General features: G+C 38.4%; 1 protein-coding gene across 1 annotated transcript in view; it reads left to right on the forward strand.

Moving 5' to 3' along the window:
• The first annotated feature begins 321 nt into the window (after positions 1-321).
• Positions 322-18,761, forward strand: part of ss (spineless) — a 268,611-nt gene continuing 250,171 nt past the window's right edge. The window contains exon 1 of the mRNA XM_067759847.1: positions 322-540. Coding sequence (XP_067615948.1) covers positions 485-540 — 56 coding nt within the window. The 5' untranslated portion in view covers positions 322-484. The remainder of the gene's footprint in view (positions 541-18,761) is intronic.

The raw sequence follows: 18,761 nt of genomic DNA on the forward strand, positions 1-18,761 counted from the left end.
AAGTAATTGTGTGAATCAAACAAAAAAAAAAAAAAAAAATGCTTAATAAAAACAAGTAAAAAATGCCCTTTACGGAGTTTGTTTGAGAAAGATTGCAAACGTCGATATCAAAAGAAAAAAATCTAAAAAGCATTAAATAACAAAAATCCAAATAATCAATACGACACAGCAGCGAACTGAAAAAAGGTAGCCTGAGAAGCACCAAAGTGCAAGGAGTTGAGGCTACCTTTGAAACAAACAATCAAACAAATAAATAAATAAATCTGCTCAAACACACCAGGCACCGTTGCCAATTGTCAAAGTGAAGTGTAGAAGCAAAATCTGAGTGTAGTGTTAGTTTTTGTTATTTGCACCTCGTCTTTTTACGGGCAAAGCAGCATCCAGGTGTAGGCGCGCCCTAACCAAGAGGGGCGCTTTGGATTAACAGCATCACAACAAAAACGTAGTCAAAACGGCGACCATAACGAATTCCGCGGCGTTAGCGATGAGCCAACTGGGCACCGTCTACGCGACAAAGCGTAGGCGACGAAACGGCAAAAGGTAAGTCAAACAAAGATAATAATTAATACGAATAAATATGTATTAAAAATGAAATATAATTGAAAAAGGCGCAAAAAAATTTGACAACCCAAAAACGCATATTTAATTAAGTAGTGTATGAAAAGCTATTGGCTTAATGAGCAAAAATGTCTAGATTTTCTGGGATTGTCATTTGTCAGTTTTGTAATATATTTGTGTATGCAGAAATTTTGCGCGATATATGATTGTGGTAAAAATCAAATGTCTGTTGTCATCTTTAACAATGGGTATACTTAAGTAATTTAGATACCTACATTAGTGTGGGTAAATTTGTATGGGATTTTTTTTCGATTTCGTTTCAAGCTGTATATAAAGGTTGACGGAAAGCATTTTTTAAAAGGTGAGAAATATTTAAACAACGTGGCATCAGGACGGAAAAGGCGACAGCTGTTTCGATTATACCTTGTAAATCTCTTCAAAGCGTTTTCTCCCGGGAGTGGGATTTGAACCCGAACTCCTACGATGGTTGAAGTGTTATAAACGCATTCAGCCACGTCATGCCTTAGTTGTTGTAAACCTTATCCCAATTGCCTTCTTTGCATATTTTCTTCTTTATGCACTGTACATACTTCGTATGTAATCATGGAAAGCATTTGTTTAGAACTTTATGTATATCGACTGCTGAGTGGAATATCAAAATGTCTCTGCCATTTCGAAAAAGCTAGCCATGGCGAAAACTGACGCCAATCGGGAGCAACAAGGGAGGTCATGTGTGGTAGATGTTTACGCCGATCACTTTATCGGCGGCGCTCCGGCGTACGCCGGTGTTCTTACTTTAAAAAGCTTGATTTTTTCTATTTAAAAAAAAAATATTTAAGAATCGTTTTGTGTGTATGTATTTAAGAAAATCAACGTTTTGGCCATTTCGGAAAGATCCGGGCGTTTTGCCTCAAAATCTCGCAGATCGTTCAAAAAGTTTCAAGAGTAGCTCTTGCGGAGGGATTGTCCCTCGTTCACTTACTCCAGAGTTGGTACTGCTGCGTCTGCTGAAAACAAATAGAGATATATAAAATGGTCACACTTTTGTCTGTATATCTCGTGCAAAGCGTAGTTTCACCTGGGGTGAATTCCAAATAATCGTCCCGAACACAATTTCTCTAAATCATTTGTGGCTCCTTGGCGGCCACGCACAAAGGTGACTTAAGGGTTGCTATTAATGGTCAGTTTTATCGAGATACAATTCCCGATGATTGGAAGCTACAATTCCCGATGTGCGAACAGTAGTAATCCCGACCACCAGTCGCTACCACGCCTCCTGACCCTCACCATGCCAGCACAGAAGCTATAGGATGCCGCCCTCGAAATCATAAGCAGTCTAAGTGGATATCATTTGCGTAACTCATGGGTGAAAATCGTGTAATCCTCGGCGCATCTACATAATTAAAATTTTACAAGGACCCTGAATAAAATTTTTAAAATGTAGACCAAAGTTTGCAGACGTTTGTGTTCAAAACATTGATTTCAATAGTCTTCGTTAAATCAAAACGATATTTTAGGATGAAAGTCGACCGACTTTAAGTTGAAATATGGTAACTGCTGTTTTCCGGCCTTATAATATAAGAGCTCATTATGGATGACCGCGTAGCTTCAGTTTTCAGACTAGTTCGACTGTCCACTACGTTAGGGTAGTAGCACACAAGGTCATTAGTTCGACTGCCTTGGGAAAGCTTTTGCTTCACCACTTTTAGTGTACTTGCGAAGGACAAAGCCTCACCTGGTAAATATATGTGCCTACGTATTCACATTTGTAAAAGGAGCCGTAACGTGTTGGTGATATTAAACTTGGTTGATAGGCTATAATCAATGTGATTCACTCCAAGGGACTAGTTTTGGATAGGGCCGCCAACTTTAGGAAATGTCAAACCGGGAGACTTGGGTGTTGAAGGATGAAGTGTGAAAATCAAAATTAACGTTTCATACGCTTTGTATAGTTTCGCAAATAAACAACAGATGTTTGAATGTAAGCCCATGTGATTTTTCACAGGAGTGCTTATGCCGCTAGAACCTACTAAAGGATTTTGCATCACTGATTTTGCTTATTTTTTCAGCCAATCACAATGTAATTTTTTTTTTCAATTCGGCACCTTTTTGGGTAATTTGCTTTTTTTAACAACTTGAGGAGAAAAAAGTAAAAATTTTCAAAAATGGAAAGCCACAAGCAAAACAGTATCCATGACGCAACTTTTATTGGACTCTCCGATCGAATAAGAGGGAGAGGATGACCTTAGGTTGGGGGGGCTTCCTGCGAGGGGCGTGCATGGAAGTAAGTGTAATGATGGTTGTAACATCCGCCCGCATCAAGGTGGAAAAGGGTTAAGGGCCGACATCTCGCCCTGAGCTAACTGGGGGACTTCCACCTTGATAGCGCAAAGGGGCGGATCCACTCTAATAGGTGTAAACTTTTCTTTTAGTGTTTTGTTTTAATGACTTGGTGATGCAAAGTCCCTGTTAAGCTGATATCGAAAGCGCCTGTTTTTTTAAAAAACTTTTGAACAGTTAGAAAGAGTTAAATTTCGCAATTAGTTTCTTATAACTAGCAGTGATGCGCATCAGTTGATACCACTTTCGACCATATCCGACCAATCTTCGACAGTCTTAAACGAGTAGAAAATATAGCAACGCGCCGATATTTTTGACATTCGGCGGCGGCGTGCAAAAAACGACCAAAATCGGCGGCGGCGGCGGCGGCGGCGTATATCTCTAATGTGTGGAATGGCCGAATTGTCGTCGTTCACTCGCATATCATGATCAAGCCACCGAATACCTTACACTACAAGAACCATCCATATCATCATCTTTCGACACCGTATGGTATAATGAGCGTGATTTTTGTTCGTCGAGAGAGGACATTACTTGTTGGCAATAGTTAATCTGCGTTCTAAGCTGACATTTTTTCGCTGTTAATGCTGGCTCCCAGATAGACGAAGTCCATCACAGCATCGAATGTATATGCGTTAACAGGCACGTGACAGCCAAGGCGCGAGTGCGCAGATTCTTTCTTGGATGGCAGCAGGTACTTCGTCTTGTCCTTATTTACCGCAAGTCTCACTTCTCTTCCCTGTTAATCTAATCCAAATAAGGCAGAACTCACGGCTCGTTATTAGGGCCAATTATATATATGAAAAAATCGCCTGAAATCCTTGGCCATCTTATTTCCCCTTCTGTCCGACTTTCGTATGAAAACAACCTTTATTTTCCTTCCAGTTTTTACTGAAAATATTCGAGGAATCAGTTGCTCTTGTAATATAAATGGTCTTCTTCCAACCTGCCTTGGAAAACTGCACTTATTGGACAAAAAGATTTTTTGAGAATGTAAAGTCAAAAGAGAGACTCACATATTCATTCATCTCGCTGCTGCTCCACAACACATGCCTAGTGTTCGCGTTACGCCGAGGTGATCGGTGAGTTTTAACCGCTTCGTGATTTCACTAGGACCACCGCAACATTGTTAGTACTGCGCTCAGATAAAGGGAAGCGTTAAAAGTATCTTTTACTATACTATTATGCCTGGTTGTATAATATGTTGTCCATGAGTGTCTAATATGTTGTAACTTGTGGTATGTAGGCACGAAATTTTCAAAAATTTATTTTTTTTGGATTGACCGGGACAAGGAGTTCTGAAAAAAAAATTATATGAACCGTATTCGAAAAAAAAATGTATTACAATTTCAGTGAAATCGAGGATGTAAAATCTATCGGTGGAATAAATTGATTACTCAGAACAACATTTTTTTTTTAATAAAATTTTTCAAATTTTTCAACTTTCACAACTATTAAATTTTTACTAAGAACAAGTGGTTAACGTAACCAATTGTTTTTAGCTTCTCTAAATTTATTGTTAAATTTTTTCGGTTTTCATTGGAAAGCGCTTTTTTTCCTTAACAGAACAAAATTTTGTTTTTTAATTTTTAAACGGGTGTAAAATTTTTTTGTTTTCTTTTGGGACTTTTGAAATATTTTGAGCTTTGTAGAGCTTTTGGTTTGCCTTTTCATTTGCTCTAGAACAATTGAACCATTTTTTTAATTTTCCTAAATTTTTTGTTAAATCTCCCCAGAGTATTTATTTATTTCAAACGTTTTGTTAAATTTTTCATTAAACTCCAGAACTATTAAACAGCTACTCAGAAAAACATTTTTATTTAAGTTTTAAAAAATTTTCTTAAATTTTTCGACCTTGGGAAAAATGTTAATATTTCGCATAATTTTGCCGCACTTTTTTCACTTTTTCATGAACTCCAAAACTAGTAAAAAGCTACTCAAAACAACATTTCCTTTGCTTTTATATTTTTATTATTTAAGTACTAGCGTACCAGGCAGACGTTGTCCTACCCTAAATTTGAAAAGTAGACTTTTCTTCCCTTTAGCATTCTCTATATCATCGAATAAACTACAACTTTACTACTTTTTCTTCCTTTTCTCCTTCTTGTTCCTGTCCTTTCCTTGTCGCCTTTATCTCCACTCCATTCTCATTGTTATTCTCCCTCTCACTCGTAATACCACTTCTACTCCCACTCCCATTATCATTTACACTCCCACTCTCATTCAGAGTAAACCTCTAAATCTCCCTTCCACTATTTATATCACCCATCTTAATTACTTCATATATGGAATCTATGTATATACCAAATATTGGATACACTTTCAACAAATTACAGGGGCATTGACAATAAAATTTTGGTTTCATTCACATTTTCACTTCTGCTTCCACTTCCACGAAATTACGTATTATATAGAACCTGTTTATGTAATCTACCAATTACTGCATATTGAATTTAAATTTTTGTTTAACTTCTACTCGGATTTTTATTCTTATTTTCACATCCACCCTCACTCCTATTTTCAAATGTTATTATTTGGTCAAAATTTTACAAATCTTTTTGTCTCCTTTTCAGAAAATCCAGAAATTGAAAATCAATTCAAAACAATTTATTTTCTTGCGGTGGGTCCCGATGTTTTTAATATGGCTCTTATGTTACAATACTTAACGTCAATCTGTAAATTGATTACGTTGCCGGTGGTGAGCGCATGCGTGCATATTTATTTTGCGCATCTTCCTCTTAACTTGCTAAACGATTATTTTCCATTGTTGTAACACTTTAAAGATTTTTCAATTATACGCTTTTGCCATTGTTGTTGGTTGCAAATGCTCCTGGCGCTTAGAGGCATGCCACCCGCCGTTTGCAACATCAACAATCAATCTACAACGCCTCTACATCTGCAAGATATTGGAAAAAATGTTTGTTGATGTTTGTGTAATTCAATGCAAAAAGCAGCAACCACAACTCCAATTCCAGTACTCCAATTCAGTATTTTGCACAGCAGTTGCTGCTAACAAATTCTCACATTGCATGGAGTTTGACTGATTGCTGTATTTATTGTTGCATATGTTGTTTGTTCTTGTATGACTTTTTTTGTTTTTCTTGTCTGATACTGGGGCTCTGTCATTATTTGTGCGTAATGAGAGCTTAATAAATGGTCATTGATTTTCATTGCTGCCAACCAATCTGTTGTGGGGCTCGCCCGTTCTCAGGAGGTGTCTTAACGCCTTGGAATTACATACAGAGTCAACAACTTAATCAACCTTAATCTTAGCCGCCACCTGCTCGGAGCGCATTTACACCCCCGCCGCTTAATTGCATATAATATAAATATGATTATTGGCTAAACGATTGGTGTTATTACAACAACAACAACAATACCGCTAACTTGGATAGGTGATTTCCCTTTTGTTTTACATATTATTATCCTTTTGTTTTGTCGCCTTTGTACTATATCTTTCGTCTTGTTGTTGTTTCACGCATAAGCTTAATGATATGTCATTGTTTTTGTGACAGCGTTCATTAGTTTGATTTGATAACCGACTGTGCCATATTGGGGGAGAAATCAGAAGGTTTTGTGGCTATTTGTAGCTTCTGAGATCAATGTTTTTTAAATATGCCCAATGGGAGATTTTATTTGCTGCCAGTCCGCACTTTATGAGATTTTTATCTCCCCGTGGGTTCCACATACAAAAATGCCCAACAAGTTTGGTCGTAATTGATTATTCTTTTTGTTTTGAACTTTGTTTTGACTAAACTTAGCTGGTGGCAAAATGCTCAATTTACGCCAAATTTTGTCCTATAGAAACATATCTCTTAATTAGGGTCTATAATATTTTGGCGAATATTAGTAGTTTCGATACGTCACTATGCCGTTAGTTATAAATGCTGGGCAACAACAACAGCAAGCAAGCAGATAAATTATAAAACAGCTACATATACATTAGGGCGGGTCGATTTAAAAATCGCTCATTGCTCTGTGAAAATCGTATTCTAGGGATCAAAATAAGAAACTTTGCCGAAGGAACGATAAACGAAATCTGATGTCCCCCGCTTTGCGTCGAACTTTTGGGTAGGGGCAATTTCAATTCTACATGCTGTGTCTTGTGGTGGCTTAAAAAAAACAACACAAGCAATTTTACGATCTGCAATTGTGTCACAGTGATGCCTTGGTTTTAAAAGGGGGTTGTAAAAACGCTAATTTCTAATAATTTTTTTAAATTACTTTTCTATTACTAAGTTAAATTCATTTTTTCATTTATATATGTTCTGACTAAATAAATTACTAAAGAGAAAAATAAACTCCAAAAAGAAAAAACATAGGCATTTCAAAGTGGGATTTTTCAAAACTTGCCCCTACGACCCAAAGGGGGGACATCAGAATTCGTTTTAGAGGTATGGTTCCTTCGGCAAAGTTTCTTATTGTAATCCCTAGAATATGATTTTCACAGAGCAATGGGCGATTTTTTTGCCTCCCCACAAATCGACCCGGCCTAATACATATGCATACATTGAAGGCAACAGTGAATATGAGATGCAGTGAGAGATGTCCACCGCATATGCATAGAAAGCAAACATTCAATATGAGATACAGAAACAAGCTATATATAAGCAACTACTGGAGAAGGCTGTTCGTGAAAACTCTAGACCCTCGAAAATAGACGAACGAGACAACTGATAGTATACAGGCAGCGTTCAGCAGCTGTCAAGAGTTTCTTAAGAATCGTTACAATATTAATAAAGAAGTATCAACCTAATCATAATTCCTGACAAAGCCCGTTGTTGTTTTAGCAGTAAAAATTATTACTCCAAGGTTACGCAGGTTATGAATCCAGTAGGTCTGGGTATCAACGATAATGGTTTTATTTTGTTACTGGTCCCTGTTGATATAAACTCATTCTACCATGGAAACGATTTTTAGACCTCTCAAACCTTCGATGCTGTGGATTTTACTCACATCTTACGAAAGGCATACCGTACATACCTAACCAGCTGGTAGAATTTTCCTTATTATAACAACAAAAATACTTTCCAAACGTTCTGTTGAGGGATGTTGGTGTCGCACCTTCCTTGCGCTTCAAAATCGTCTCAAATCGCTTTGTATGTTTTAAAAAATAAATCTTTGGAGTGTGGCAGTGGCGTTCTTCTTTTTCTTCTTGTAGGAATAACGAGACTTCAATTAAGGTAGTATTTCGACCATTTCGGGAGCGGTTATAAGTGACCACATTGGAACGTTGCTGCGCTACCCAACAATGCTCTCAAAACAATCGAGTTTAAGTTTCGAAACAGTCTGATTGTTGTTGTTGTTGTAGCAATAGAAAATGTACGAAATTTTGAGAATGATGTGCTTCGACTGTAGTGAAAATCTGACATATATAGCATGGCCAAAAGACATGCAGTGAAAAAAAATTTTTTTCCAATATAAGAAGTTAGGTAGATATTGTCGAAGGCGGCTTTAAAATCGACGAATAGGTGATGTGTAAATTTTTTTTTGGCCCGCCTTTTTCCAAAATTTTTTTTCGGGGTTTTTCCAATAGCATTGGGAAAATGTGATCAATGACAGATTTACTAGGTCTGAAGCCGCACTAATAGAATCTAATAAGCTGATTCACGATGGGCTTCAATCTTTCGTACAATGCGCTTGACAGTACCTTATCCGCTATAGTTGCCGCAGTTTGTGTGATTCCATTTCTTGTGGACTGAGCAAAGAACAATTAGATTCCAATCGTCGGGCGACCACTTGTCCGACCGTATTTTGCCAAGAAGCTGATGCAAGCGCCTTACCAACTCCTCGCTATTTGAATAGCTTCGCGGGCAATCCATCAGCATCCGCGGTCTTGTAGTTTTCTAATATGAGTTTTGCTAATCTGACTTCGTCATAACCAGTTGGGTGAATATTTATTCTCATTCTCATCTCATTCATCATTGATTGCGGGCTCGGGTTAATCATCTACCCTGAGCGTTTCATTGCTGTCTCCATTTAGGAGCACAGAGAAGTGTTCCCTTCTTAACCTAAGCACTGTCTGGAATTCCAGTTGCCAGATCCCTGTTCTTTGTCCTCACAAAGGTTTGCCCGGCGCTAAAACCTTCCGTCTGTCGCCGATTTATTGGCAAAATTTGGGGGCGTTATTCCTGGTGGCTAGCAGGTCAAGCTCTTCCCACCCACTCACACCGCTTTTCTGTCACCACTTTTTCCATTCTTAAAAGAGTTTTCACTTCCCTCGAGGTAGCGTTGGCACACTCTTCCTGTCGGGGTAAAGTTTCCCAATAGGCTGTATCCTTTCTCTCAATTGCAACCCGGCATTCTTTATCGTACAAGTTGTGTTTTCGTGGCCGCCGGAAACCAATTTTTCCCCCCGGTAGTTGTACGCTCCGTCGGCCTGACTTGCGGTCTCAGAGAGCAGGTGTGACAGTTGAGTTTCGAAGTCATTGGTAGTCTTTTGCAATTGCTACCTTTCTACGTCTAGCTGTCCTTGCGCTTTTTAATTTTTGCTTTTAGCAGCGCAGTGTCGGGCGCATATTTTAGTTGTCACAGTGATCATGATCCTAGTCGATGTAATGTCATGCCGTCTGTTTATCCCAACGTGGTCGATCTGTTTGCATGTATCTCGATGGAGGGTCAGCCATGTAGCTTGATGTATACTTTCATGCTTAAAACTGGTGCAGAGCATGAGGTCTTCTCGCAAAACTTGGAGGCAATACTACGAAACAAAGCATCCTTCCTCATTCTTCGGCAGACAATGGTCTCCTCCCTAAAGCAGGGTAGCATTATTCGTACTACTTGTTTTTCCGGGCTATGGTAGCCATGTCTTCCCTTTTAATAAAATAATTAAGAAGTATATATTTAAAATACGATATTAACGCTACAGCGCCTTTAAATATGCAACAAACTTGCACTTAAAAATATTGATAGTGTAATTTAAGCGCGTAATTGCGCTGTAGCAAAAAAAAAAAAAAATAAGCAAAAACATTTTACAAATACCTGGTATATAGCAACACAGCAAAATTACGACTATATACTTACATATTTAATTACCAGAAATGTTGGTGCATAGCGACTGCGCGACAACTTCAAAGCTTCGAGCAGGTGTACGATGAAAAATTCATAAGAGCAAACACACGTCGTACAAATTTCAGTATAAAATTATGTACTAACGTTGCCCCTTTCAAATGAACGTCGCTGCACCTGCCACTCCTCACCTAGGAATTTGCAATTATGTCAATAATCATTTCAGAGTGATCTACATAAATAATAGAGCGAGTGAATTGTAGTGCAAAAAACAAATGAATACATTTTACCCCCGCCGTCGCTGTTTGCCTTAACTAAGTTCCATACAACGCCTTCGACAAGCGTGGATGTATCTTTTTGTTTTAGTACCGCTGCGCGTTTGTATTGGGGAGCTTCAGAACGTCGCGCTGCTGGAGTTTTTTTTTTTTTGCTTCAAGGGTGATGCATTTGTAATTGCATATGTATGTATTTGCAGTTGAAGTTTGAGTGGCCGGGGGACGACGCTGAGGGGGTTCGCTATACTCATACTCGCTTAACGGCTGAGCGAGCTCTCGCGCGCATTTTCGCGAAAATTCCAGTTATTGTGATGTTGTACGCGCTTTTGCTGGCTGCATGAGAAAAATTTGCTTCTGCATAATTTTTATGGACAATTTTTCACCTTGGCTTCACTGATGGTTATTGTGATTAAATAAGCGAAAACAATGAATATATTAAACATGTAATGGGCGCCGATTAATTCTTGGCATTTATTAGCGTAAAGCGACCCTGCAGTTAACCAACTAGTTTTAAAATATTTCCAAACAGAGACTTCGTTCAGGACGAACCATAAATATATACTGGGTTGCCAGTTATAAAGTGATAGAAGGTAGTCTCCGCCTAGATACTAAGCTTCCTAGCTGATCCCCATACTCCCGTTGATTAAATCGGGGCTTAAAAGCCAAGTAGCTGAGCCTAGACCGCAGGACTTAATGTAAACGCCCCAACTACAAAAATAGTCGTCCGATTAGATCATGCCCTTCGGAAGATTTAAACGTGATATGCAATGTCCCGTCGATCCATCTCTTTATCAAAAAATCGGCATCTTAAGGAGCCTTTAGCTTTCTAGAGTTGGGCCTCTATAAGGAGCGGGCGTACAGAAAGGGCCGTATCTTGCGCAATGTAAATGACTCCTATATCCCAATAAAACTTACTACATGTGTGCCATGGCAGTCTTCGATACAAACTATGCGTACCTGTTTCCAAGGATGATTTGGTAATATGGGTCGCTCACTCAGAGATTCGATATCTCACCGTTCACGGAAGGCATCTAATATGGCTTGCGGAGTGAGAGCGAGAGTCTTTGCAACACTTCCGGCCACGTTCATAGCTTCGCGTCTTTCGGAGTGTTTCAATCCTATATATTCCCTATCCAGGAGGCATTTTAAGCTGTATACAAATAGTCCTCCTCAGGTCAGCGACGACAACATCAAGTCTGGTGAAGTAATGAATCTAGCCAGTTTACATAGCGTTTCCTTGATTTGAGTACCGAGGCTTCGTGCAGAAAACATGGGATGCACGCACGCAAAGCACCAAATTCGCACTTCAGGCTTAATGACTACCTGCACTTTGCACTAGGTAGGCAATTGAAAATTAAAGTGCTCTCTCCGCAAAAGAAAAAATTATGCTCTACAAGTCACTTATCGTACCCATTTTGCTATAAGGTGCAGAAGCATATAGTCTAGAGAATTAAAACGCAGCGGCTACGCTGGATAGGCCATGTTATGCGAATGAAATATGACGCTCCGGCCAAGAAATTATTTTTATCGGAATCCGCCGAAGAAGCAGAGGAAAAAGGTGGCCCCACTCCGCTGAAAAGACCAGATGGAAAATGATTTAAGCTCCTTTGGTGTGACCAATTGTCCGAGCGAAAAAGAGATTGGCGCGCCTTAACCGCCAATTAAGTAGAAGTAGGGGGCTGTCGTACAGTTCATTTAGTTTCAGTTTTTTGACACTAAGTATTGTCAAAGCAGGGGTGTTTATTAAATGTATTTTGGCCGATTTTATTAGTAATATTCATATTTAAAAAAAATAGGGATATACATAGACTTTCTTCACAATAGTTCAATTGTTCTTCCAGTAATGGCTATCAAAACACAGAATAATGAATGGTCGAAAAGGAGGGTTGAAACACCCATTTCCAATATTTTAGTATCTTAAATTTTTTGTTATAATGGTATTTTGAAAGCAGACCTGTTAAATTTGAATTAGCATTAGTAATCAATTAATTAGATGCATATTTTAATGGCCAATGCTTATTTCAATTGTTTTCGGAAAAAATGGGCTAGCATCATTGCATTGCAAAATTGCGTAGCGAGTTCAGAATTTTTTGTTTTTGGTGTTGGAAACGTTGCTATAGCAAATGAAAGCTACGGATCGTGAACAACTTTTTTTATACTCAGTTGAGCAGAGCTCACAGAGTATATTAAGTTTGCATAACGGTTGGTTGTACAGGTATAAGGGAATCGAGATAGGTATAGACTTCCATATATCAAAATCATCAGGATCGAAAAAAAATTTGATTGAGCCATGTCCGTCCGTCCGTCCGTCCCTTAATACGATAACTTGAGTAAATTTTGAGGTATCTTGATGAAATTTGGTCTGTAGGTTCCTGAGCACTCATCTCAGATCGCAATTTAAAATGAACGATATCGGACTATAACCACGCCCACTTTTTCGATATCGAAAATTTCGAAAAACCGAAAAAGTGCAATAATTCATTACCAAAGACAGATAAAGCGATGAAATTTGGTAGGTGAGTTTAACTTATGACGCAGAATTAAAAATTAGTAAAATTTTGGACAATGGGCGTGGCACCGCCCACTTTTAAAAGAAGGTAATTACAAATTTTGCAAGCTGTAATTTGGCAGTCGTTGAAGATATCATGATGAAATTTGGCAGGAACGTTACTCCTATTACTATATATATGCTTAATAAAAATTAGCAAAATCGGAGAAGGATCACGCCCACTTTTAAAAAAAATTTTTTTTAAGTAAAATTTTAGCAAAAAAATTTTATATCTTTACAGTATATATTAAATTAAATTAAATTATGTCAGCATTCAACTCCAGTAATGATATGGTGCAACAAAATACAAAAATAAAAGAAAATCTCAAAATGGGCGTGGCTCCGCCTTTTTTCATTTAATTTGTCTAGGATACTTTTAATGCCATAAGTCGAACAAAAATTTACCAATCCTTTTGAAATTTGGTAGGGGCATAGATTTTATGACGTTAACTGTTTTCTGTGAAAATGGGCGAAATCGGTTGAAGCCACGCCCAGTTTTTATACACGGTCGTCCGTCTGTCCTTCCGCATGGCCGTTAACACGATAACTAAAGCAAAAATCGACATATCTTTACTGAACTTAGTTCACGTACTTATCTGAACGCACTTTATCTCGGTATAAAAAATGAACGAAATCCGACTATGACTACGCCCACTTTTTCGATATCGAAAATTACGAAAAATGAAAAAAATGCCATAATTCTATACCAAATACGAAAAAAGGGATGAAACATGCTAATTGGATTGGTTTATTGACGCGAAATATAACTTTGGAAAAAACTTTGTAAAATGGTTGTGACACCTACCATATTAAGTAGAAGAGAATGAAAAAGTTCTGCAGGGCGAAATAAAAAACCCTTGAAATTTTTGCAGGTATTACATATATAAACAAATTAGCCGTATCCAACAGATGATGTTCTGGGTCACCTTGGTCCACATTTTGGTCGATATTTGGAAAACGCCTTCACATATACAACTACTCCCTTTTAAAACTCTCATTAATACCTTTAATTTGATACCAATATCGTACAAACATATTCTAGAGTCACCCCTGGTGCACATTTATTGCGATACCTCGAAAAGGCGTCCACCTATAGAACTAATGCCCACTCCCTTTTAAAATACTCATTAACACCTTTCGTGTGATACCCATATTGTACAAACGCATTCTAGGGTCACCCCTGGTCCACCTTGATGGAGATATCTCGAAACGGCGTCCACCTATAGAACTAAGCCCCACGCCCTTTTAATATACTCATTGACACTTTCATTTGATACCCATATCGTACAAACATATTCTAGAGTCAACCCTGATCCACCTTTATGGCGATATCCCTAAATGGCGTCCACCTATAGAACTATGGCCCACTCCCTCATAATATACTCTTTAATGCCTTTCATTTGATACACATGTCATACAAACACATTCCAGGGTTTCCCTCGGTTCATTTTCCTACATGGTTATTTTCCCTTATGTTGTCACCATAGCTCTCAACTGAGTATGTAATGTTCGGATACACCCGAACTTAACCTTCCTTACTTGTTCGTTTTAAATTTTTTCTATGCATATCGTCGCTGCGCTAACGAAAACAGTTATGTGTTTTTCTTCAAATTTTTTTTTATTGCATATTTTATTATCACTATGTAGAGCCCACATTTCTGCATATGCCGTTTTTTATATCTCTTTTGGTTTAGAAGTGACCGAAAATAGCTATGTGCTCACAGTCCTAGAAGTACTCTGAAAAACGGTTATGTACTTACTTGCTTGATTTTTTTTTTTTAATCGCTGGCGAAAGTGCTTTAATTTCAATGTAAAAAATAATTACAAACCATCTTGCTTCCCAAGGCAGACGTTTCTACGAACCGGAACTACGTAGGATTTTTCCCGACCAAGCACTGTTATTTCAGTGTAACCCCATTTAATTTATTACGTCCCTCCCACATATTTTCATCCTTGCAGCGTATCGAACCCAATCCAGGATGTGTACCTGACCCCGTTCCATAGAAATGGTTTTGCTGCGTTTGCGGGAAAAGAATATTTCTACCACGGCCACACCCTTGTCAGTGTGTCACGTGCAAGGGATGGTTGCATCGGACAGGATGTAACTTTTATACATTTTTTGTGGCTACTTGCTGTTTACGCCCAAGGGCGTCCCGTAGTCTGCGCCTTAGCGACTTAGATTCTTCGGTTCCTACCACCTTTTGCACCGTTTTCCAGCACAGAATATATATGCTTGCAACATCTGCCTAATGCAGCTCTTGCCTTGGACGATGCCACTTTCCTAGATGTTCTGGGCTCAGCGACGGCAACCCCCCGACGGGTTTCATCGCGCCATACTGCCAGGCCGTAAACCCAACTACACCGGGTACCCAAATGCTTCACCAGGGACGCCCAGTCCCAGGGCAACAACAGCAATTGCGTCCTGGCCTCCCTCAACTTAGACGTAGTCACCTATCACTTACCCCCAGGGTGACTACGTCTCTCCCGTTGCACTTCAGAATTATGCAGTTAAACTGTTCTGGGTTAACTGGGAAGATCACGGAGATAGTTGATTTCATGAAGCGGCATTTCATCCGCATTGCAGCGATCCAAGAGGCCATAGCAGGGCATTTTTTAAGGATTTTTCACTAGGTGGCCAAAAGAAAAATATCTCCTCGAACACCCGCTACTCTAACGACATACATGCGCGAGTCTGAAAACATTATATGTTGACTCGGAACCTACTGTAGTGTAAGAGAAACGCGTAGAACGGGAACCAGTTGAAAGGAAGAAGGACGAAAAGAGAAAGTCTTCCGAGTCTTTTTTATAGGAGATTTTATGAAATTTATACACGTGAACGAGGAAGATTGGTTTGGAGCAAATTAAAGCACTTATTCTACATGTAGTGTTAGTGTAGCAATTTTATGCATTTAATGGAAAAGAATTTTTTTATTTGATATCTGAATCAACGCGCCTTTTCAACATATGACATGTGCTGCCAACTACTGTACCCTGCTAGACATGACTGACCATACCGGTCAGCTTTTGAATATTGCCATTAAGAACATGGTGGTAAATCATGATGGAAATAGCAGCAGGTGTCTAGCAGGGTATTGTATCGTAATGCTGTGGCAACCGTGGTTGTGACTCATTCATACCAAAACATTTGCAATAAAACAACTAATCCCAGGAATAGTTATTTTGCATACCCAACTTATTATATACTTGCCCAAAAATTTTGTATTATATGCTGAAAAAAATCCTCGAGCACGTGCAGAATTTATATATGTCACGGAAGTCGTGAGTACCTATGTTCTTTTCCATATAAATCCTCATTGACAGTATATTTGATGAACTATCATTCATTCGTTGATAAATTTCTTCGATTAGCACCAAAAAACTTCATTAGAATTAGCAAGTTATATATTTTTTGACATTTTGGGGAAATCTTGTATGTTCAGAAAATTTCTGACATTATTTCAGTTAGGTGTTGTTCACGCATTTTCGAAATTTAGTTGTGGCCAGATTATGATTACTACGTGGCCACGGCGGACTACTACGTGGCCATTTGGCCACGTTCGTATTACTTAAAAAATGCCCTGGGCCATAGGCCCAGCAAGATCTGTTCTGCAGACAAGCTCTGGGCATAACGTCCACAGAAAAGATCCCTAGAGCGGAAATGCAGGCGGTCTCGCGTTTATCACCCACCACACAGTGCAATATAATCTATTTGATCCCGACATCGGCATTACGCTACCGACTATCTTACACCTTAAAATCTTGGGTGTGACGTTCGATCAGGATCTACATTTTGGATTCTACCGAAAATCCCGAGCCGTAATAAAATCCTCAAATCTCTTTCCGGCAGCACTTGGGGTAAAGGCCGGATGATTGCATGCTACGGGTCTCCAATATAGTCGCCAAGCCTAAAGGAAGAAAATACAGGCTGGCCAAAATACTGCCCTCAGAATCGTGGGCGAACTATGAGCGGGTTGTGTTCTTATGTCCCCAGAATACCACGTACACAATGAGACGAAAGTACTCCCCATTAGGGAGAGAAATGAAATGCTAAACAAACAGTTTCTGTTGAATACCCAGAAACCTGGGCATCCGAACAGACATCTGATTTATGCAGCTACACCTCCTAGGGGCTTGAATCATGTTTGAAAGCAGCTATGTGCTATAAAACGGCGCAAATATTTATCACGTCGTAATGGGTCAAAAAACATGATTTTTTCCTTCATACATCAATAACGTACTTTCCATAAAATATTTCAAAAATGCGACATTTGCAAAATTTTGCAAATGGACACCTGAAAAGTTACTAAGAAACACATAACTGTTTTTGTGAGCGCAGCGACGATATTTTGTTTTCTTTTTACAGTTGTTAATTTGCTATTCAAAATTGAAAAAATAAACTGCGGTTTTTGACGTTGAGTATTTGCCAAGACGTAGCAAATGCACAACCTTGTCATTTTTTGGCGTTTTGTGTAAAAATACTACCCCAGTTTGCAAATACAAGGATGCTAGATCATTTGCACAAAATCCCTTTTAAATACACTAACCAAATACACGGCTATGCTTATCCTACGTCATTGCATATATAAGTAGCATATTTACAACTTTTTATAAGATTTTGTCGGGCATTGTTCTTGAAAATTAAAAAAAAAAAACCGGTATGGGCATTTTCAATAGGAATGTGCCACGCCTTAAGCTCGTGTAATACATAGGGTGTGCGTAGGTGTAATACATACAAAGTAATAATGTGTGGGGGCGGTACAGTCATTTTGCTGAAAATAAATTTGTAAAACCACTCTAATGTACATACCTCCCTATGTCTATTATCCAAAGCGAACTCGATAAGTTAATTTTGGGGGACGGAAGGAAAGGTTTACTTTATAAAGTTCCGGGAAACCCCTTCTCCGATACAGCAGCTAGTTTTGAAGCCATCGGTGTAGAGTAAAAGTGTTCTTCCCTCAGATCATAACCTCCATCACCTAGCCATATGCTTTGAAAGGAACTAAGTTTTTAGTCGAAGATTAATGTTGTAAAAGGACAAAGCCAATGTAAAGCCCGCGAGACTGGTATCTCCTCTCTGTGGCAACTGCTTCGTGGTTCACTAGATGGAATCATTGGATTACTTAATGCAATGCTTGACGCATACAAAGCTGTTAGTTAATATGTAAGCAAATAACGGCGGAGAACATAAACAAAAATTAAAAATAAACGGGAAATTCGCAGTGTCACCATACGAACAACGGTCGCTACCAACACCAACACCAATCAGTAATTACATAAATGTTGCATTCTATCGGATAGGCAACACCCCTCACCCCTTGTTTAGCTTCATTCACAACACTTAAAGTACAATCTTCAATTTATATGAAATGCAATCTCCCTTATTTTGTTTTCCACTATAAACTCCAGCTGTTGGGTATCACTCAACATATCAATAACGCCTCTACATACCCCGCCACTGCTTTTTAAAATTGTTTTGTTTTTTGTTTAAAATTCGCTTCCATTTTTTAATTTTTTCGCTAACACCACTGCTGTCGACGTTCATATGTTCAGCACTCTTTGACAATTCTATTAAAAAAAATTTGATACGAGTAGCAGGACAAATAGCCATAATAATAATGAATGAAAATAAGAATTAAATTGCAAAAGGAAAAAAAAAAATAAAAATCGTGGGCAATTTACCTTTGAAGTGCGGCAATTTGATAACATCGATTGTTGAAATGTTGTCGAAGGTGGCTAATGCGTGTTGTTGTTGTAAGTGGTCTGCTTGTGGCATTAATGTTATATAGCGATTGTTACATTCATATGTATAACAACAACAACATGTATGTACATATATGAGTGGATTAAATTTGTTATGTTATTGTCGCTAAGCCAGAAACCTTTTGACGACTTGACATCATTTAGAAATAAATAATTATTCATTTGCTAACCATTATTAGAATTGTCTTTGATATTTATTCGTATTGTATTTTTTAATAAAAATAATTGTGACATTGCATTTTCACATGCCTTTGGCAGAGGCTACGCTTTAA

This window comes from Eurosta solidaginis, chromosome 1, assembly GCF_040869045.1.
Source record: "Eurosta solidaginis isolate ZX-2024a chromosome 1, ASM4086904v1, whole genome shotgun sequence".
Taxonomy (NCBI): domain Eukaryota; kingdom Metazoa; phylum Arthropoda; class Insecta; order Diptera; family Tephritidae; genus Eurosta; species Eurosta solidaginis.